Source organism: Lagopus muta, chromosome 21 (assembly GCF_023343835.1).
Source record: "Lagopus muta isolate bLagMut1 chromosome 21, bLagMut1 primary, whole genome shotgun sequence".
In the NCBI taxonomy this organism is placed as follows: domain Eukaryota; kingdom Metazoa; phylum Chordata; class Aves; order Galliformes; family Phasianidae; genus Lagopus; species Lagopus muta.
The window spans coordinates 3,786,617-3,809,693 of NC_064453.1; the positions used below are offsets into that span (position 1 = coordinate 3,786,617).

General features: G+C 46.8%; 1 protein-coding gene across 7 annotated transcripts in view; it reads right to left on the minus strand.

Annotated features, from left to right (window-relative positions):
* The window catches only part of CASZ1 (castor zinc finger 1), a 152,372-nt gene continuing 129,295 nt past the window's right edge, over positions 1-23,077 (minus strand). For 5 of the 7 annotated variants that reach the window (XM_048967503.1, XM_048967504.1, XM_048967505.1 and 2 more), the window contains 9 exons: positions 22,264-22,424; positions 18,959-19,081; positions 16,968-17,303; positions 15,668-15,866; positions 14,986-15,157; positions 11,967-12,115; positions 10,213-10,447; positions 8,531-8,824; positions 1-5,207 (listed from right to left, as the gene is read on the minus strand). In XM_048967503.1, coding sequence (XP_048823460.1) covers positions 3,946-5,207; positions 8,531-8,824; positions 10,213-10,447; positions 11,967-12,115; positions 14,986-15,157; positions 15,668-15,866; positions 16,968-17,303; positions 18,959-19,081; positions 22,264-22,424 — 2,931 coding nt within the window. In that variant the 3' untranslated portion in view covers positions 1-3,945. The remainder of the gene's footprint in view (positions 5,208-8,530; positions 8,825-10,212; positions 10,448-11,966; positions 12,116-14,985; positions 15,158-15,667; positions 15,867-16,967; positions 17,304-18,958; positions 19,082-22,263; positions 22,425-23,077) is intronic. The other 2 variants (XM_048967502.1, XM_048967507.1) reach the window with 2 other exon arrangements.

Sequence of the window (23,077 nt, forward strand, 5' to 3'; positions counted from 1 at the left end):
CATTGGAAAAAAAGTTTTTCTTTTTTTTTTTTTTTTTTTTCTTTACAAAATTCCTTCCACGCAGACTTTAATCCAGTTGAGTTTGTGGCTAGAAAGAACCGTCTAGTCAATAGTTTTGATTTCGTTTTTTGCTCCTCAGCAGTGAATGGTAGCAGAATCAGGAGGGTCCATCCCAAGGATTATTTTGTTTGTTTTTCGTTTTGTTTTGGACAGAACAGTTCCATTTCCTCTCTCTTTCCCCCTCCTCACACAGTTTGCTCTCTCTCTGGTCATTCTGTGAGCACTTACAGCATCGTGGCAATGGTTCTGCCGATGCGATCGCATGAAGCGAAGAACCACCCCTCTGCAAAGGGCACCTCTGTGCTGCTGGGGCCTTTGTTCAGAAAAGCACTTAAGCGTGGGCTTCAATCTGCTCCAGCTCACAATGCTTAAGAGTTTTGCTGAATTAAAGCCTGAGCACGGCAGAAAAAGACGGGCTTAACTTTCTAGACTTGTTGCTGATGGATGCAGTGAGAGCTTTGCAGGTACAGGGCTGGGGGAAGGCAGGGCAGCACGCACCAGGCAGGGCCATGGGGCACAGGTCAGCCTCTTGGGAAAGGACCTGCATTCCCTGTGCCAGCTCCTGGAGGATGGGGAGAAAGGCCGAGACACTGGGGAGAAGTCAGGTGCCTGGAGGGGGAAGGTGGTGTGCATAGATAAACATGGGCCCCTCGGGCACACTGAGCCGCATGGAAGGAGGTGTGGAACAGCTCTGCAGCAGCACAGGGCCCAGCAAAGAGCTGCTGAGTGCAGCTTCCCCTCTCCTCTGTGCCTCGGCCTTCTCCTACTGCCTTGTGGTGGTTCAGTAGTGCAGCTTGGTGGGATGGGCTGGGGTAGAGGCACAGACGCTGCGTGTAGCAGCAGGCAAGGCTCCTCTGTCCCCAGTGGTACTGAGGCGCCCCAGGGAGTGCCTGCCTTGCTGCTTGAGCAGCCCTGCTGGCTGTGCTCAGAGGATGGGGTGTGAGGGCAGGGGCTCCACGCTGACCCCGCAGAAGTCAGTTATGTCCATTGGGTGCCAAGTGAAAACGTCTGGTGTGCAAGATGGGGCCTGTGCTACAGCTGAGGGGCCTCCTGCAGCCCATCACCATACGATGTGAGTGGCTGAATAGGGGAAAAAGGGACAATTACAGAACCTGCAGCAAATGCCATTAAAGCAAAGGTCTTTGCCCCATCTCACTTCTAGAAATTCCAGGTCTCTGTTCCCACACTCAGCCCCAGAAACGGGAGCTTCGTTACGTGTGCTAGAAAATACACAGCAGAGGGCAGGGGATATACCAAACAAAACAAAAACAAACAAAAGAATGAAACCCTGTAAAAATAAAAGCCACACAAAATAACTGATAGAGGAAAAGAACTCCAAAGTATTAAATAAACTACAAACTAGTAATAACAATATTTCATTTGTTTTCATTTGTTTCATCTCTACAAAATTCAAGTTAAAAATTCGGAATCGTGCAGCTCCGGTCAGTGCTAGGAGTGTGAAGTCAGCCTCAAACCACAGAGTTCAGGCCCCCCTCCCCTGCCACCCCCTACAAACAAACACTACATTGAAAAAAAAAAAAAAAAAAAAAGAAAAAAAAAATTGCACACAATTAACCGTATCTAAGGGCTTTAAGAAGGCAGGTGACCCCCCTCGTCCCCCTGGCATTGGTTGTTTCTCTTTTGTTCTATATATAGTAATAACCTTTACAGAAAAAAAAAATACTGTACAACTTCTTAATTTTTTTTTTGCCTTTCCTTTTGAAGCATCATGCGAACATTCTGTCCCCACATGTACACAGCCGTGCTGCTTGTTTATAAATCAGACCTGATCGACACCAGTTCCTAAGGGATATAATTAAAAAAAAAAAGCAATCTCAACTCCTTGAGGCCTTTATCTGCTCAGGGTAGAAACAAATTGTGGGGATCCCTTGGAGCTGAAGTGCTTGAGGAGGGGCTGCATGTAAGGAAAAAAAAACCAACCAGGCTTGAAGAGAAAAAGGGGCTCAGCTCAGACATGAGGAACCTTTCGCTAGGCTGGTGTACTTACAGACTGGCACTGAAAGAGCTATGACCAGAACGAGTCTGTACGGCTGGTCCTTCTGGAGCTGTGTGGATGCAGAGAAGCCCTCTTTCTCATACTCTGGTGAGGATTTGGGGTCAGACAGCTACAACCTCACCTGCCCGAGTCCTGGGCAGTCTCCTGTAGTGTGTGTTCCCAGCCTGGGCTAGGAAAAGAGAGCAGGGAGAAGATGAACCTGTGACCAGGGAAAGCCCAAGCTTCTGCAGGCGGCAGGTCCCAGCTTATTAATCCCATTTACTCATGCAATGCCTGAACTATCAGCCCTACTCAGGAAAATGTATCAGTATGGGCACAGAAACGCATCATTTTTTAGCTGGACTGCATCCTGGCCTCTGCTGGCATCTCCCCCCATCTGTCTGTGCTGTGTAGCTTGCGACAGCCTCACGTTTTGTGGCTGCAAGAACCAAGGCTAGGCAAATAGCTTTGTGGGTGCTGCAGAATGGTCCCCACCCAGTGCTGAGCAAAGAAGTGGGACATCCCACATGGGATCCTGAATGCCTGTCTGCCTTCTCCCTCTTCAGTGGTGCCTTCACCCTCTTCTGGAAGTCACCAGAGCTACATTTTAGTCCGTGCAGAAAGCCTTGCCCCTCTCCAGTGAAAGGCAGGGGAGGAGGGCCTGGGGCGGGGACATCATACCTGTCATCGTGGGACTGCGTGGGGCAGAGAGCAAGCAGTATTTTCAAGGCTGCGTTAACGGCTGGGATGCTCTGCTGCGAGCACAGTGCTCCTTGTGCTGCACCGTGGCACAGTGTGTCAGCTCACAACCTCCTGACTCTACCGAGTCCTCCTGAGATGGGGAAACTGAAGCACCACAAAAAAGCCTCACCCTCAACAGAGGGAAAGCACCTGGGGTTGGGATGAGATGGAACTGGATGGGAGTTGAAGCCCAGCCCTCCAGTGTGACAAACCCTTTAACTGCCCGCTGCGCCCTTCCCGAGTTACTTCAGCTCAATCCCTACAGGCGGAACAGCAGGGATGGGGAGAGGTGCCTTACAGCTGTAGACAGAGAAAGTTTTACAATATAAATAGCATTCAAAATTATCATCATTAATAGTAAAAAGGATCTGGAAGAACAGAGGAGTGTCCCATTCCCACCCCTGCTCATTCATTAATGCATCCTCATTTGCGTGACAATAAATACCCACTCCCACCCTCTGCTGTCTGATGCCATCCATTTAATGCTGGAGAAAGAAGAGAGAGAGAGGGAGAAAGGTGGGGGAGAGAGAGCACCCCTCGCCCCCCTCCTTCCCACTGGCTAAAACTGAGCTAGTTGTCTTTGTGACACCAATTCCTTGCATATTATATATGTGTGTGTGTGTGTACATTATATATATAGAAGAGACACACACACAAATATATATTTCTACAATTCATTACCTGTTGTTCCCACCCACCCCCCTCCAAGAAGTGGAGATTATTATTAATATCGTACAACTGAAAACATGGAAAAAAAAACAAACCCAGAAAGAAAAATGGGGGGACAGAACCCCACCCATAACAAAGGGTCCCCAGATGGGCGCAGGCCCCATGCACCTTTCAGGAGACAAGGAAAAGCAGCTGGTACCCTCGAGGTTCACGTCCATATAAAAGGGTACTTTTCTGCTGCATCCTGCCCCTGTGTTCTGTGATCTGCAGAATGAAGCAATGCAGCACCAGTCCCGCTGCGAACCTGTCTCTCTTACGGGGCCTGTGGAGTATAGGTTTCCTTCCTTCCTCTCTCTCGTGTGTGTGGCACGGAGTTTGTATTTCATTTGCCGTCCCAATCTTTGTTCTTGCCTCATGTGGGGTCCCCTAAGTAATTCTGTAAGATCAAAACCAAACCACTGCTGCTGTTGTCTCTAGGATTAAGGAGAAGCTGCTGGAGCAACTGTAGAGGCTAGGGCAGCAGCGGGAGCCGGAGCAGGAGCTGAGGCTGGAGGAAGGGCAGGAGCTGCCTCGTCCTGCGGCCTGGAAGCATCACCATGGTCTGTGGAAGAAGAAGCACCCTCCTCTGGTTCCCCATCATCTTTAGTGGCCAGGCCCTCAGGGTCAGGCAGCGATTCTTCAGAATCCGTGTTCAGGTCTTCCTCTTCGTCATCCTCCTCATCGTCGTCATCGTCATCCTCCTCTTCATCATCCTCTTCTTCTTCGTTCATCTCCTCCTCGTCATCCTCTTCATCCTCTTGGGAAGAGTCATCTTCATCCTCCACCTCACCAGAGCCTGACGCCGCTGCCCCCGGCTCCTGAGGGCCGGTCCCGGCTCTGCTGGGGGAGGGCCCTTCAGCGACTTCTGACTGCTTCTTGCTGAGGTCCAGGGAGTCATTGAGGCCCACACCAGCCGCGTTCTGCAGGAAGAAGAGGGAGCTGCTGTTGTTGTCAGTGCTGAGGTTGAGGGAACTGTCCAGGTTGATGGAAGAGTTCTGGATGTCGTACTCAAGAGCGGAGTGGGCGAGGCCTTCGGGGCCAGGAGAGATGGCAGGCAGCTCCCCTCGCTCCTGCTTCTCGTGCTTGCGCTTGTGCGAGTCCATCTGCGACATGCCCACCACCGTGTGTTTGCAGCCAGGGTAGGTGCAGTGGAAGTGGGAGCACTTGAGTTTGTACTTGCAGTCGGGCACCTCGCAGTCCACGCTCGAGCTGAACTGGCAGAAGCCGGCAGCGCTGATGACATCCTGCTTGCCGTGGTGCTTACGGTGGGCTGTCACCTTAGTGCTGTCAGTGCAGCGGAAGCCGCAGCGCAGACAGTGGAAGTGTGTGCTATTGCCAGAGAACTGACAGTCTGGGAAGTTGCAACTCAGTGAAGACTTGAAGCGCTTGAAATCATCCAATACCAGGTTGTCAACGCGGTCGTGGTGCTGGGCGTGCTTATACATGTGGGTACGGCCACAGAACTTGTAGCCACAATTCTCCCGCGTGCAGTGGTAGTGGGTAACCTTGAGAGAGAATTGGCAGCTGGAGTCCTTGCAGTCCTCGTAGAGGTCGTAGCGCCGAAATCCCTCCAGCATCATCCCTTCATCCAGCATCTTGCGTGAGGATGCAGTCTTGCGGCGCTTGCCAAACGGGGACATGTCCTCAATAATCCAGAAACGCTTTTTGGCCCCCGAGGCAGTTGGCATAGTGATGGTATTCCCTGAGGAGAAAAAGTGAAGAGTGCTATTGCTGACAGGTCTCTCCTCATCCCCTAACTGTCCTGGCAAGTTCTCTATTTGCACAGGCAACACCACAACAGTCCCCCCCAGCAGCTCATCTCCCGGCTCTCAGTAAGCCTCAGCTCTGGGGCTGCTGGCTGACTGGTGCTGCACATCACTTCCTTTCATTTTCAGCACATCCCCCCTCGCCTCCAATTGCCACTCTTGTATAACTTAATATTATCCAAATACCGCTGCTCCTTTTCTGTTTTGCAACTCTGAGAGTTTCTCCTGCTGCTCAGTTATCTCTAGTCTTGCTTTCCTCTTAAACTAAACTTTAATGCAGAGGAGTTGGCTTCTTTCAGTCCAAGGGCTGATGTGCTTTACAGCAGTTCATTGTGGTTCAAGTAGTAAATGAGTTTAAGTGTTTTAAAACCAGCAGATGTACACTGCTTTCCCCTACCCAGGCTCCTTGTGAGCAGGACACCGTAACACACTACAACTGCCAAGGGCAGGCAGGAAGTGGAGGAAGATCCCATGCGTGATTGAAAGTGCAAGGGGGGGAATTTATAGAAATAGGATGGACTTTGGCCAGGAGACTGCAACATCCCTCACTGTAATGAGCCTACATATTACGATGAGTGCACTTAGAAAGACAGATGGACAGATGTTCAATGGGGCCAATTCTCATCACCACTAGCCAGCGGACTCCAAGAGAAAATACCAGTTCTACAGCTTTCCCATGGGTCTCAAAAATCACATGATGCCCCTAGTAAATAAAGAGCCCTCATCCATCTTCCAGTTTCATTCACAGGGCCAGCACAACTGGCTAGTGCTCGTGTCCCCTAGGATCCAGATGACATCAAGGACTCGACCTCATTATATCTATTAACTTTTTTTTCTTCTCTGCTTACTATTTCCAGAATCAAAATCTCTAGGACCAACATGCAGCAGACGAGGTTGGAGGCAAGAAGAATTTCACACCAGGTGCAAAACTGTGAGTGTAATTGGAAATTATAGCTTGCAATTAAAACACACGTTTTTCCTTCTTTGCCCTCCACCTTCATGCTGAAATTGCCATCCTTTTAAAGAGAGGCACAATTTGAGACATGCAGTGCATGGAACCTGAGAATCCAGAGCAGCCCGTATCCTCATCCAGGAGACTGAGGCAACAGTCATTTGTTCAAATGCTGTGGGATCGTTTTCTCCCTGCTGACAAGCAGGTATAAAAGCAATGGATGCTATCTTTGCTATACCTGCCTTGCTAGCTCACAACTCTTTAGATGAAAAGGATTTGGACAATTATCCAAGGAAGCCTCCAAATGTTAAACATACACCATACTGAAAGGAGCAGGTCTACAGGCAGGGTAGCAGCAACCTGACCTCCCCATACAGTGGCATCCTGTTGTACACGGGCTATACAGGTTGCTGTGTGAGCAGAGAGCAAAAGATCTTTCACATCCATTCGTTTCGTGCACTTGTGCTCAAACTGCAAATAAGAGCACCAGTTTGGGGCATGCATGCTGAGATCACTGTGGTGGAACTGCACACGAAGTCTAGTTTAACCAGCTGCCAGTGAAAGAGTAGCTTTCTATCACTGCTTATTTTCTATTAGCAGTAGAGTCCATGACCAGATCATTCTGCATCCCTCCCTTGCAAATGTACTGTAAAGTCTTCTCTGCTCCTAGGCACACCTGGACAAATCCCTGCTATCCACATCAACTCCTTCCTCCCCCACCTACAAGAAATTACAGCCAAACCACCAAGAATGGATGCTATTCTTGTTTGCCTTCACATAGTACTGCAGGATGAGGCATTGTAAAGAGAAGACAGAATACCTGGGAAATAAAGAGAATTTGCAATCTGACTTGTTTAAAACTCGACGCATTTGCTCAGCTTTTACAACAGCCCAAACAGATGTGCTTAAAACTTCAGCTGAACCAATTTTGTTTTCCTCATACAGCAAAGTTTCAGAACAAGGGTATGAAAAAGAAGATAACCTGCTACACTCATCAGCCATTGGACAGCATTCAGTCCCTAAAGCTCAGCTGGAGATTATAAACCTCAGCAGATTTAATCCTGACCAAATCTCAACAGTAAGTGTATGCCATAAGCTTGTCTTTTCAACTAATAACAATGTAAACACTTCAAAAAACTATATGAAGATCAATAGGTAAAAACAAAAGAAACTTAAAAATATGTGATTAGAGGAAAGAACAGCACAAAGTAAGATATTGTAGGTAGCGTGCAAATCAGTTAAAAATACAGTTTAGCATGTATTTTGGTCACTGGAAAACACTGTTCTGGATGGGGTGGATGCTTCTCCAGCCAAATCCCATGACAAAAACCTCTGAACTTCCAAGCAGAGCTGGTCCTCCAGCCCTACTCCCCACCATTTGCCCCAGATTTGCATGTTACTACACATGCACACACTAAAGCTGGCAGGAAGAATGACTGGGACATTTATAGGCTGCCAGAATCCTCTTTAGTGTGAAACAAATATGCTCTTGATTAACTAGAAAAGAGCTGGGAGTTGGGAAAAGAAGCCAAAGCTGAGACACACCCTAAAAACCATTCCAGCCAGAATGAGAATCCCCAGCCTGAGCCACCTCTGATCTTAGTCACACATGGGAAACATGGCAGCCTGAAACTAAAGCTCTAAATGTATTGTGTGCAGCTGTAAGAGCAGCTGCAAACCGTGAGTGTGAGAAACAGCCTGAGATGCCTGATGATGTCATCAAAGTGACACTGACTGTACTTCCCTCTGTTACTTGTGCTGAGGAAAGCAGCCCTGAATTTTATGGTTTTATATGTGAACAGGAAGCAGTGAGGCTGAAAGGAGCTATAAAACTACTGGAGCTGGGTACCCTGTCAGACACTGACCTACCAAGATGTACACAACACCAGTAGGCACTGGCCTAGGGGGCCTTGAAGTTCTAATGCAGAGGTCCAAGTTCATTAATGCTACAAGAGCAAAGGTCTGCTTTGTGGCCATCCTGCTGTTATCAAGAGCTGAAAAGTGAATTTTTACACTATGGGTTATTGCTCGATTTCTCTCATAGTTTGGAGTTGGCTTGAAAATTCTCTCAGGTATCTGAATTTTGCACAGTGATCTGCTCTGCTTTTTGGCTGCCCTTCATAGCTGTGGTTACCATGTCAGCAGACAAAGGGAGCAGGCATGAAGGGCCCTTGGATAATGTTAAGTGAGACACAGAGTGACAAAGGCTTTTTTTTAACTGACTCAAAAGGTGCAGAGAAAAATGTGGGCAAGGTGAGCGGGGAAGGAGATGGGCAAAGGACACTAAGAGAGAAAGCAAAGTGTTACCTGCTGCATCCTGAACTAAGGGAACGTCACTTTTTACTGGAGTTGGAGTGGCAATGATGGGCGAAAACCCAGTGGTGCTGGCGGCAGGCATGACAATGCCTCTGCTGGATCCAAGAGTGGCACTGAGCAGAGAGTATGAGAGACAAGATGGAGAGAAAAGATAGGGGAGGGTGGGAATGGGAGACCTAAGCAGGGCTTGTGAGAAAGATGGAGGCAGAGGTGGAGGTTGAGGTTGAGGTGCATTGTGGGTAGCATCATCGGCAGCAGCAGTGGCAGTAGAAGGAACCAGGCAGCCTGGAGAACGTGGAGAGAGAAAAAAACAAGCAGAAAAAAAGGAAAACAAAAACAAGAAACAAACAAACAAAAAGAAAAAAAAAAGAAAAAAATAAAATGAGAACCCAAGAGCGGAAGCAGTATGATGAAAATGGAAAATACATTAACAAATGTATGAAACAGAACTGTAACAGAGAAGAAACAGAAGGTGAGGAACTGACAGCATCAGGAAGAGGAAGGTTGTCTCTGCAGAAGGTGAGGTGGCTTTAATGGCATGGAGGAGCAGCCAGAGGCTTTCAAGCAGAAATTCCTGCTTGTCTGGTCCTTGCACATTTCTGCGGTGCCAGCTCGTGCCAACTAACAACCACGAGCCCTGTCTCAGCTCTACCTCACTACCTGCATAGCAGTGAGGGGCCTTTTCCTAGGAAATGTGACTTGCTGGGATGGTGCTGGAGAGAGTGCCAGAAATCACTGTCCCACCAAAGCTCTCTGGAGGAGCTTTAATGCCATGGTGCATCCACTGTCACAACGCAGCAGTGCTCATCTGATGGTAACATATGGTTAAATGTGCTATTTTATAACCTTCATATATGTGCTATGGGAATGCAAAGCAGGAGAATGTTGGTGAGATTAAAGCAAACTGAGGGAGGCAGACTATCTAGAACACACCTCACCCTGGGAAGGACAGCTGAGAGATCCCTGAATCCACACTAGATGATAACAGAATTCGTAAGAGAAACTAGACTTCTGAAGAGATAACTACGTAACAACTACATGATAACTATGGGGCAGGAGGAGATGGCTGCTTGTTATCCTTGCAAGCAGGAAATAAGGGCAGAAACTTATTTCTAAAAAGAGGAGAATGATGGCAGTCTCCTCTGTGTAACACTTTGCAAAGTGGCACAATGGTTTTTGCACGAGAAAGGGAGCCCAGTGAGCTGCTGTTATGTGGTGCTTTCTGAAGACAGGGTAGTCTTTTTTCCCCTTCTGTATCTAATATTTGCTATTGTACAGCCTTTCTGTACCTCAACACTATTAAAAAAAAAGTCTGACTTCACACACTGCACAAAAAAAACCCAAAAGATAACTGGGGAAATGCCAGGGACAGAAAGAGCCCCACAATTCTTAATTATTATTATTATTTTTAAAGCAACTATACAACTGGATCCAGTCCAAAACATGGGATAAAAACCTCTGTCCAGGGGAAAAGCAAGATGCACTGTTAGTTCACAGACCCTTGAGGTGCACTTTGTGATGCATCTCTTGTCTCAATGATGGAGGGAGCTAAGTTACAAGACACTACCATGAAACAAACACCGTTTATAAGGTGCAGTTGTCCTTTATCCTCTCTTCATGAGTTAGTCTCCCAAGAGAGTAGGTAGCTGACTATCCATTTCACCCCACCTTACCTGCTGATGTACTTTCATTGCCCACTGGAGTGCTGGAGCAGCTGCGGTCCATATTGGAAGATTCAGAAGAGATCCCCCCAGGGCTACAGCCAGTGTAATCCATGTACTCATCTGTTTCAGTGTCCATCATGCTCGGGGGTCCCTGAAAGGAAGCTGGGGTTCCTGATGAGGCTGGGCTGGGTGCCATGCTGCCAACCTGGGGGAGATTTTCATTTCTTGGAGTGTGGCCAATAACCTGCAGCAAGAAAGCAGGATGGGGACTTTCACACCAAAAGCAAGATGCCAAGACCAAAACCATCTGTCGGCACGTTTATTTCTCTCTGCCACTGCTCATGAGGAATAAATGGAACATGTTCATGAGTGAAACCCATGGCACTGTGGCTAGCAGCATGCATCTTCCTTCACTGGGAGCTCAGAGCATTAAACTTGGCACGTGTATCCTGGTATGTGAATTGTGATGCGCTCAGAGGCTGGGAGTGTTAATCTTGGCAATGATATCCTGGTGCACGGATTCTGATGCATTCAGAAACAGGAGGTGTTGATCTTGGCATTGCTGTCTTACGGTGGTAGGTCCTGCTGCATTTAGGGACTGGGAGTACGACTACTGGCCCTAGTGCCTGCCTGCTGAGACATGCAATGGGATCACAGGCAGAAACCAGTGACCTGAGTGTGTGCTGCTGTGCTCATACAGCTGCTGTGACCTGGTCACCACTGGATAGTTGCACCTGGACAGGTAACCAGAAGCAATGCATAACCAAATTTATCAGTAAGTGCCTACTAAGCCCTAAGGAATAGAGAAAACTGGAGTTAGGATATAAAAATACAGAATGGCAGTGGCAATACAGCATGTAGCTTTGCTATACACAATTTCAGCAGCAGCAGCTAGTGGAATTAACCAATTAACTTAGTGACAGGGAAGAACAACTAAAAGGGACCTCTCATCCCCATGTTGTGGAACGAAAGGGGGTTCCCATCTTGCTTTCACAGGTGGCACCTTTTGCTTTACACATACCAGACAATGTCCTAAGGGGTAGACCAGTCACAGGGGTTTAAATAAAGCTTGCTTGTTTCATCTCTTAAGTCTGGGGGCGTTAAAGCAGGGATAAGAGGAGCAAAGAGGAGGTTGCAGGACTGCTGCCATTCTGAGCAGGTGGTCAATGCTGCAATTTGAGTTTATTTGTGCAACAGACAAACCAGTTGCTGTCAGCTGTGTTAGGAAATAAAAGTGACTGCACTGCCCTGCGTAACTCCCAGTCAGCAGAGAAATGTTGAGACTGGTATTCCTCCCAGCTGAGGTAGAAGCAGCAAATAATTCTTTATGTGCAACAGGAAATGTTTGCTTTAACCAGTGTGTTCAATTCTTCCACATCCTAAGCACTTCAATTTTAATAAGCCAATTGGTGTATACTGAAGAGAGCAGGGAAGGAGTGCAAGTTGTAAATATGAATATTTCAGTGTTATCCTTTGAAATGTTTCTCTGTAGTACTCACAAGGAAAGGCTGTTTAGATTAAGTAATGCTTTGATGTCTACGCTTTATCATCTCTCCTTATATTACAGAAGTCAAAACAGCCAAAGCTAGCTTAGGTGAACTCATGCTTCCCAGGTGTGCTCCTCAGTACAGACACGTATCCTTAAGACTTTAGCTATGGGTGCCTTGGAATTAATGCAGTTCTGCAGCAGGTAATCAATAGTTCTATCACTACAGTCAGACCTACAATGTAAAAAAAAACAAAAAACAAGACCAGTGACTCACCTGAGTAGGAACACGATCAAAATTCTTCCCCAGCATCCTTCTCATGTGCTTTCTGGCATGGGATGTCATTTGGTGCTTCAGCAGGAAGGAGAACTGGCAGCCTTCTCGAATACAGTGGAAGTGGCTGTTCACCTGGTTGTATTTGCAACCTGCAGACACAGAGCCTACATATGTAGTACATGAAAGGTACCAAGAAAAAGACAGACCATAAGGAAGATGGTCTGGAGCCAGGACAAGACTGCTGTTACAGGGATTTCTGTTGGATTGAGATTATCAGTGGCCATGGGCTCTTCAGGAGCAGTCATGAATGAAAATAGCAGGTTTCTTGTTTTTTGTTTTCCTTTTTGCCTGCTCAGCAACTGAAAAAGAGGGTTACACTTAAGAAGGGGACCAGCAGCAGACCAGTCCCATCCCTCTTTGTTTTGTTATAAAGTAACCATTATGTTTAGTAGTGTCCAATACTCCCCAGTCTTAGCCAGTGCATTTTCTTTTCCAAAGGGAACAAAACCAAGACATTTGACTGTATTGTCACATTTACAGTTGAAAATATATGCTCACAAGTAGATTTGAAAGGAAAAGTTCTTTTTCTCCCTTTAACTATGCTCTCTGAACAGGGGAACAGTCTCTTAGAAGCACCAGCTCCTGGACAGGACAGCGTACACTGCCTGGTCAGACAGAAAAGCTAGGAAGTGTTTACTGCCACTCCAAATGAGCAGTGTAATAGGGGCGGCCACTAAACAATTTATAGAGCTGTGGTACACCACACTGCACAGAATCATAGAATACCCCAAGTTGGAAAGGACCCATAACACATTCTGCTCCTTGCAGAAACTGCCATGTATGCTGGGAGTTTGTGTATCTTGTTAACAGACTGTCCTGAATAGCTGCATTCTGCAGCAGACAAATAATGGCTTATTGCTCTGTTTTTACTGCAACATCAACAGTCGGGCTGTGCCTGCTCTCCATCATCCCCTGTACATCACCTTATGCACACACAGGCACAGAGCCCCAGCTGTATTCTTCTGTCTACACCCACTGCCTTTACTTACATCCCTATATACAGTTTTCACTCTCTCTGTACGTATACACAAATACACCTATACTTACATACACAAAAACATATAATATTAATCTATTGATCTAATATGCGTGTGTTCACCAACTTTCAGAGCCCCTCAAGCAGGCCAGTGCTTCTGCACCTGCTGTATGCATACTTAACCTACAACAGAGAGCTGCACAGCAAAACAGACATGCGTTTACATGCTGGTATGCTCATCTACACCCACACAAACACATCCACCTACCCCATCCAGCACGCTCCCTGTCTCTACGTAGGCCAAAGCAGAGAGCTGGCTAAACATACACTTCACACACGGCAAGCCCAAGCTATAGGCACTTGTACATCCCAGTGGATGCGTGTACCCCTCCGACCCCAAAATAAACACTGCTGACACAGGCACAGCCCATAGCCATCTCGCTGCCAAGCAGCTCCTGAATCACCCAGCCCATCTTTAGCTCACAGACAGCGTTTTATGTGCAAGCCAAGTTGGTGTTTGTTTAGGTATTCCACTCCCCCACAGCCCCACCTCGTTTGTCCTCCCCATCACGTCCCGTTCTTCAGGATGAAGAACAAACAGCGCTGGTGGGATTGAAACGGTATCAGCAAAGGGCAGGTGAAGGCTCGCCCGTTGCCAAGGCAGCCGTGTAGGCTGGGTGTCATGTATCACTGTCCTGCTTTGTCTAACCCCTTCTATCACCTGAAACGCCTAAAGTTGAGTAAATAACAGCAACTGCTGAATCCAGTGACATGTGTAAATGAGACCTAGGTGAGTACTGGCTCTGGAGAGTGTTGACACTCATTACCCCAGTTACCACAAACAAGTTGCCATTTGGGTACAAATTCCTGCTGTTTGGTTCTGCTTACTGTGGCTGTTACCCTGCAATGCTCAAGAACGAACAACATCGGGCAGGAGGAATGGACAAGAAGGTCAGACGTGTTATTCCAAACCCCACTATGATTCAGCCTTAAGCCAGGACCAATAGGAAGATTGGCTTTGTGATAACAGTAAGGCAAAAGGCAACGGAGCGAGTCCTGGGAGGTGAGGATGGAGCTGAGCTGCAGCTTTCCCTAGGGACTGCCTCCAGCACAGAGCGCTGCGCTTCAGCTCGAGGACACCTCCCTGGGAACATGTTCTGCTTTCTGTTGCTGCACGTTTGTTTTACCAGCTTTACACTAGAGGCTCTTAGATTTAATAACTGCTATAGTGCTGCTAATAGTGTTGGCAAATGGGCAAGCCATGGTGTGAGGCTGTGTGCACGGCAGGGTTTCCTTTGGCTGCGTGCTGGTGCAGGGCTGCCATGAAGGCACAGCGCTCGCTCTGCTGCTCACAGACAGCTGTGCAGAACAGGGTCAGGAGAAAGGAGCAGTTTACTGCATGCCCTTCTCTGTACTTCTGTCTCAGGTTATTTACCCTTTGGCTTTCAGGATGCAGCCCTGGCAACAGCAACAGAAAAACAAAAGTCATCTGAAGCTGCGTGGAGTCAGGCACAGCCACAGCCAGAGGTCGATACAGCAGGACTCTGCATGAGAGTCTCATCAGAACAGACATTTCCCATATGCTGCTTTTACTCCTAAGAGCATCCTTCAACTCTGCCCAAGACAAGCAGTAGGTCCAAAGACTGCAAAGTCTCCCCCCAAAGAACAAGAAAAATAAGTATTTTTAAATGGCCTTTAAAATCAAAAGGAAGAACAAAGGGGAACCTGTATCTCCAAACAAGTGTGTGTGTATGTACATAAAATCCTCTGTACTACAGCTCCTAGTCATATAAGATCTTTGATCTATTTGAGAAAATAGGAATCCTCATGCCTCAACACAGGGAGATCAGGAACTGATTTCTGGTTGATCTGTTTCTCGTTTAGTAATTTAATTAGTCTAACTCATATGCTTTAACTCATTCCATTCTTATCCTGGGCGTAGGAAAGACGTGCAAAGGGTGAGGGAGCAAGAAGACAACTCACCTAATCTGCCACATTCTTCTCGCTTGGTGAAATACTTGAAGCCATTGGCTGCCCTCCTCTCCGCCTTCTCATGTTTCTTCACGTGCCAGGGCAGCTTGGTGGTGATGTTAGTCACAAAGTAGCAGCCAGGACGCAGGCAGTGGTAATGCCCTCGCATCCTGAATTCACAGTGCTGGAAGAGAGCAAGTAGGTGGGTTACTTAAAGCACACATGAAACAAATGCACTCTCGTTTGCCTGCTGCTAATGCTGTCCCTCTGAGAGAAGAGAGGTGTGAGCTGATACTCTGGATTACGTCCACTTTATTTTCCATGAGCCACAAGGCAAACTTGTGCCCTGCCATGTATTCTGCACTGCACTGTTCTACCCTGAAATATCCCAAACCCCAGCCAAGATTCCATCACTTCTCTTAACTTGCGGGTTTCCCCAGTAGACAGAGAGTTTCACTTCATATCATCCTGCAGCTCTGAGCTCATCTGAGCTACCCTGCCCACCCAAGTCACACATAAAAAGCAGTGGGATTTCTTGTTCAATGGAAACCCGACAGTAGATCAGGTAATTAAGATCCTTCTTCCACGGATCTGTCATCAGACCAGGAATGAAACCCTTGGCCTCAGTTCCTGTTGCACTGCCTACTTGTTCCTGCACACATCCTCAGGATGGGACACTCTGAATCACTCTTACCTGGTTTGGACAGAGACACTGCAGAGAATAGTAAGCAAACTGGTCTCGCACATTCACCAAATTATTGTTGGGGTTGATGTGGTCCAGGCAGTGGGATTCTGCTTTGCCAGAGGTTTTGCACACATACTTGCAGTTCCCAAAGAGACAGTGGAAGTGGAATTTATTGGCATACTTGCAGTCCGTTGCCAGGCAGGGATCACTGGAATACAGCCAAAACCCAATCATCACCTTCACTCATTTCACACATTTGTTTCTTTGCCAACATTTAATTCAAGGGGAGCCCAGCTGAAGTCTCTGTTCCAAACATGGCCTACAGATTTCCCATAGCCTCCTTTCTCTTTAATAAAATTGATGCTGGCAATACTACTGCAACTCTAACAAGTCTGTGCACTTTCTTAATTAAGATTATTAAAATACAGCAATGCATGGTGGGATCTGTAGTTTCTGAGGGCCACGATTCTAATTCAAAGCTTTCTTTCAAGATCCAATCCTCAGTGGTAATTCAGACACCTTGTAATCACACTGGTAAATGCCAGGTCTTGCCCCAGTTAGACAAAATCTGCAGCAGTCTCGTTAAACACCGAAGTGATTTTGGCTCCTGACTCCCCCTGCTTTTGAGCTGTGCACACAGAGGTCAGATAGGAGGTAGCTGAACACTGATCTCTTGGATGCTGAGCACTGTATCCAATGTTACTTACTCAGGGACATGAAAAATAATTAATACACTTCCTTGGAAGCAGACAGATGGCTGTCAGTGCATGGCGTGACAGTCCATCAGCCTCAACAACTAAACTGCAATGCCCAGCCTGACTGTAGACTCTGAGGCCTTCTATAAACCACCTAACTTCCGCTCATCTGTATACCAGAAACAGAACCATCATCACAGCACTGTACTTTTAGTTACCTTACAGCTGTAAAGATGCTACGCTCCCCTCTGTTGCCTTTAGCATCAAAAATACTGCAAAGAACATTTATTTCTGTTTACCTCCCATGAAGTATAAAAAAAAAGGCTCCAGTGATATGTACATAAAGTTTATTTCTCCTCTGAACTCTTATCTAAAAGTGCTCCCAGATGTACTGGAAAATCCTGCTGTACATTTTTCCCCCTAGCATAGTTGAGGCTATGTTCTAGAGCTTATAGAAGCAAGTTTTCTTCAAGATAAAGCCTAGACTGTCTATTGGACAGAAGGCACCTCAGTGGGTGAATACAGATGTAGAATATAACTCCAAGGAGCAGTAAAGAGGGGACTGCAAAACTGGAGAGGACACAGGGGGGCAAGCAGCATCTCCAACAACTTACTTCTCCTGGAACTGGAGAAATCCGGGTTTGACCTGAGGCTTGGCGTTCTCCAGGGAAGTTGTAGCCAAGGGTGAGGTTGCCAGGTTAGGCACTGATGCTGGAATCTGAGGCATTTGGGGTATGGTTGAAGCCAGCTGCTTCCAAGCTAGCAGTGTGGGGGCAGAGGGCACAGTTGCTGGGCTCGGGGTGGGCACGTCCAGGGCTGGAGCACTCGCCATGGTGGCAGATGTAGCAGATGGTGACGAAGGGCCCAGTGAAGCCTTACTGTCAGTAGTAGTTGAGAAGGGAGACTCGGAGTTACTTTTCACAGCCCCACCCTCGGTTCGGAAGTGAAAACTGCAAAGAGACAGTGCGATTTGACATCAAACACTGCATATAACAAATATCAACAGAACGCCGCTGCAGTCTATAAGCAAACTAGCTGAGTGAAACCCTAAAAGGGACTCTGTGCATTTTGTGGACAGTTGTAGGGCCCTCTGAGAAGATCTGTGAGGAGAAGGGAATTCATTAGGTGGGGTGGAGTCAGAAAGGTGTAATAATGTGTTAAAATCAGAGCAGCGCAAGAATGGCTGCAGCCAGAAGATCGGTACAACTGAGGGTTGCTTCCCATGGCTGGTGAGAAGCCAGTCATTTGTAGTAGTGAACTACAGGGAAGCATCCAAATCCAGAGACCAACTGTGCTGACAGATCCTCCTACCCTAAACTTCATCACATCCCCTTCCCTCTAAACCTCATCGGACGCAGCCATGTGGCCAGCTGCCAAAGGCCACATTCACTCTTTGCTCAGGCTGATCTTCCTTTGCCTTTAAAAGGAACGTGCCATGGGACTAAACTACAGAATTAATTTGTACGGGACATAATCTACAGAAAATTTGCAGCATCCCAGCCTTCATCTGATAGTTCCTCACTGTGTCAATGGGAGCGTATCTCATCTTCATTCTTCACACAGGAGTCACCTGGAGCTGAGCATGCTGCACAGCTGCTGTTACAAGACAGGCCATGACACCTAGTTCTGGCTACCAACGCCTGGGCTGTCTGCTGCTTTCCAAAATGATGTAAGAGTTTACAATACAGAATACTGCAAGGTGAGCAGGAGGTTGCTGTTGAGCTGGACGCTTTGTTTCCTTTCAAGAGCCTTACCTATATGGTGCCAACATCTTAAAGCCACATGAACAAAGGGTTAGAGAAGGCTTGTTAAAAAAGATTTGTCATGACAGGAAAAATAAAATGCTTTCCATACTGCAGTGAAGGGAAGCTGTCTGCTCTACAACACGTCTGCATCCAGCCTCAACAGTTGGGGTTTACAGGCTCCTTTCCCCTCTCACATTCTGTACTTTCTTTGTAACTGGTGTACTTGTATGCTGAGAAATATGGATCTCCTTGAACACTCTATCAAGTAGGCTATGGAAAAACACAAACGTCCAATTCTCTACCTTGCCAGTGCTGCACAAGATGTCAGTCACAAGCTGTAATGCTACAGCGTGATGGAAAGTACATCCATGATAGTGAGGTGGCAAAGTCTGAGGCTTCAGCAAATGAGGACAAACCCACGTGCTGCAGCCGTGGATGCAGAAACAAAGGAAGAAAATTTGCTTACCTTCAAGAGGCCTCAGGCAGGCAGGGATCTCCAGTGAGATACCCTCACCTCCCCTGCCAGCCCTTAAAACGAGGGCTGGGAAGGGGTGGATCCTGGCTCCAGCCCTTCTGGTCACTCAGTGCATTTGCATGCACCTGAGCTCCCTTGGGTCAGCCCTGCCTTCCCACCAGGTGCTCAATCACTGGTGCAAGCCATGACTTGGCATTTCCGCTACACAAACAGAGCACATTTATTGTGAAACAAAATGGAAGAGGACACAGTGTTCTGCAGAAACTTTAGCTGAGCACATTTACACAGGGAACGAGGGGATGCCCAAATGGCTGCTGCAGGACTGCTCTGCGAGGCCTCCCCTCCTGCGCCGCGCGGTTCCCAAAGCTGGAGCTCCCCTACTCACTTGGCGTGCTTGATGGCTCCATCCAAAGTGCTGAAGAGGGCACCGCACTCCTCCACGACGCAGTGGAAGTGCACCTTGTGCAGGAAGTCGCACTGCGCATCGCAGAAATCCTTGGTTCCAAACCTGGCCAAAGCAAACAAACCGCATCTTACAAAGGGCCCCAGGAGAGAAGCGGTGTTGGAACAGACATGGAAGAAACGTTTCTTTTTGTTTCTCAACTCTAATAGCATCCTGTTTTCTCATGTCACCGTCCCTCCTGCACAGACTGGCATTGCTGTTGGATCACGGCTGGTTGCACAGATCTGAATACAGAGAACTTTTCCTCAATTGAGTCCTTTTGACTGAGGAACTCGCATTCACTTTTAGTAAGAGTAAAATACAGAACAAATCTGATAAAAAGATGAAAAACCATCAGAGTTGTTGAGCATCTGTGTACACAAGTCAGAGCAGAGGGGAAGATCAAAGGTTAGTGAACCTGCCTGAATTTACTGGGAGTAGCAAACAGAATTGAGCAAGGGAATCTAGGTCCAGAACACTCCCACCCAACATGCATACTGGCAACAATAGGCTATCACACAGACAGGAGAAACAGGAGAAACAAAGCATCACCTACACAGCAATTACAGCCTGATATGTAGAGAGAATCGTAGAGTCCCTAAGTACACATCTACAGTACATCATCTAAAGCCATCTCAGAGGAACTGGTCAAGAGGAGAAAAACAAGCGAGAATGGTTTCACTGCTCATCACTGCTGAGATTCTCCAAACTTAATGGCAGCAGCACAGTACATGTGATTTCAGGAAACTTCAGAATGGAGAAATCAAGTGAAAAATGCTGGCAGGAAGGATCTGAAACTTAACAGGGGAATCTTGCATAATTAAGGTACAACAGACTACAATTGCTCTGATGAGCAGGAAAGCAAGAAACAAACAGCAGCCTGCGTGGTCCCAGGGGGAACCTCCTAACAATCTGAAGGTAGAGAAAGAAGAAAGAAAAAATAAAAAATCATGTACTGGAGATGAAAAGGCCAGTGGATGTAGAACACATGCAGTCAGTTAAGGCTCGCAGGGAGAAGATGGCGGAAAGTAAAGGTATGATAAGAGAAGAGATAAGAAACCAAGTGACTGCAAGCTAAAGGGCTTCTTTTATCAAGGTCGAGAGGTTTTGTACTTAAAAAAAAAAGCCTGATAAATATGCCAGGGAGGTGATGAGTCGAAAACAGGAGCCTTATAAAATATGCTTTGGACAAGGAAACTAAAGACAAGACAGACAATTAGGGCTGAAATGAAGACCTCCTAGAAGAGCAGATAAAGAGACTGGTTGGAAAATATAAATATGTACAAATCAGCCAGCCTGGATGATGCATGTCCTGAAGCGCAATGGAAATTAACTCACAAACTGATTGCATTACTATTTGTTATTTTTTAAGCCATAGAGAAGAAGGAGATACTAGAAAACCGGAGGAAAAAAAACAACCAAAAACCAACCAAACAAATCTAGGCACTGATTCTTTGAAAAGAGGAAAAGACAAGTGATCTTTGGCAATTATCATACCTCTAGTCTTAACTTCTCCTTCCAGTAAAGTAATGGAACAAATATTAAGAGGGAGGAGAAAATCATTAAACATCTAGAGGATAAAGGAACCACGAGCAATAAACAGCATCGGGATTATAAAGAATAAATCTTACTAGACAAATTTAATTGCTTTTTTTGATAGAATTACAAAATTAGTGGATGAAGGGATGCAATATATTTGGATTTTAGTAAAGCGTTTTGATACAGTCTCGCATATGCTTAGAATTAATTCAAGTTGGCTTGGATGGGAAAACAACCACATGGATTGAGAACTGGCTGAAGGACCGTAAACAAAGGCTAATGACAAACAGCTCCGTACCGAGCTGGGAGGAGGCATCTTGTGAATGCTGCAAGGATGACTTTGGCTAGGTCTGAGCTTATTTAACATCTTCATTAGCAGTCTAGGAGAAGGAGTAAATAGCAGCTAATGAAATTCACAGAAGATACTAAACTGGGAGGAGTTGGCAACACCAGTGCTGGAGGAGAGAAATAACACAGAGAAGCCTTGCAAGACATGGAGGAAGGTTCCAATCTGACAGTCATATTTGGAGAAAACAGCTAATCCATCTGGGGGGTGAGGAGAGTGTTTTTATACATAGAGGACTCATAAGAACAACCTTACCAGTAATCATGTCTAGCAGTTGGTGGTAAGCATGATACATATACACAATGAAATATAGATGCAAACAAGGTAGCACAATTTTGAGCTGCACGTATGGGGCAGGAAGCTTGTTACACGTCTGTTGTGGTGACACAGGAGCGGCAGCCCAATTCTGCACCCACTGAGGGAACAGCAAGAACGATGACAACAGCAACAACATGATCAGCAGGCTGAAGGGACTGATTTACAAAGTCAGATTAAAGGAAGTAAAAGCTTCATTAAATGATATGCTAAAAGTCTGTGACTATCTGAAGGGGGTGAACTCCAATTCTGGCGAAGAATTATCCGCTGTAGTTCAAGGGGATATAACTAGAACTGCAATAAAATCATGGAAAGGGAAATTCAGGCAGCACACCATGAAGAAAGATCCTGACAGACAAATGCATTACATGGTAGAATTATGCTCCCAGAAACAAGAGAACAGCTTGGCATAATTAAAACTAGACTGGACAAAATGTCTGCAAGTGGACTGCGGGGAAAGATCTCATATTGGCCAGGGGCAGATGGACTACAGGACCTTCTAGTCTTTTCCATCAAAGTCTGTGATTTTCAAAGTGTCCACAGGCATTTGTAGGCAACTATCTGTGTCAGAGCACCAACAGATATGTGTCTGCCTGGGTGTATCTGTGTATGCTCAAAGCGTGTGTCTGTCTGGGCATGTATGTGCCTGTGTCCGTGTGTGGGTGAGTTTTGTATCTGTTCCATTTTCCTTTCAAGCCTTGTTGTCTGCAAGAAAAACAGCACAAACCATGCAGTTCCCATACCTCCTTGGACTCCCTGTTTTGCCCCACTCCTACGATGAGATGGAATTCCACAGCATTTTAAGGCTTATATACTCCATGCCTAACAACTAAATGGGGTCTAACAGCGATCCGGAGGTATAAGCAAACTACAGTTGGTGCCCAGCTCTTGCAGACTGGAAAGTGAAGAGGAGCTAAGGAGGTGCTGTGGCAAACAGTGCTAAGTGAAGGTCTGAGAACTCGGCATTCAAGTGTGGACTAATGAGCCAGACACCTTTCAAAGGAGATCATTTCCCTTTCCTCTGTTCCCAGTCCCATGCCCTCCTTACCGGCGCAGGTACATCTTCCACGGCTCAGAGAGCTTCTCCTGGACAAGCGCCTTCACTGCCTTGCCCAAGTACTGCGTCGGCTCCCCAGCCCCAGCCTGGCTGCCATCTCCTTCTGTCTTAATGTTCAGCAGGTTGCCAAGGCTGGCACTGGTCTTGGACATCTGGAACAAGAACACACACACTGCATCAAACCCAGCTCGCAGCTGTGGACACTGCTGGTCTGGACAGTTTTGGGACAGTCCCATGGAAAGCTGTGCCTTCAAAGAGAGAAGACAAGAAGTCTGCGCACGCTGCCCCAACTCATCAGCACAGCTCAGGAACACTTCACTCCTGGGCATCCTCCCCCCAGCTGTCACAAAGTACATGGCACCCATCTGGTATTCATGTCTCCTGTGTGAAGAAATGAAGCATCTGTGCCACACACTGCAGAACTGAGGTGAAGGGAGACAGGCCCTGTTTGAGTATGGAGAAGGTGCACAGATGCTGGTGCAGTCTGAATCAGTAATAACCCAACACAGCTCCTACAAAATGCTGGGCTCTGGGTGCAGAGGTAGAAGTGATAGGCTCTGATTCACCCAGAATCACCTCACCCTAGCTGCAAGGATGACTCTTTATTGAAAGGGACCATCAGGAATTTATGTGGAAGAAAATAAATGTTTTTTTTTTTTTAAATCTCAATTGTGAAAAAAATTCTGGGCCATAAAAGTCCTCAGCAAATTCTTACTGATTTCACTGAAAAACCTGTTTCACTCTCTGTGCTCAGTGTGCCTCGCTCACAGCACAGGAACAGACCCACAACACTGCGTGGAAGGCT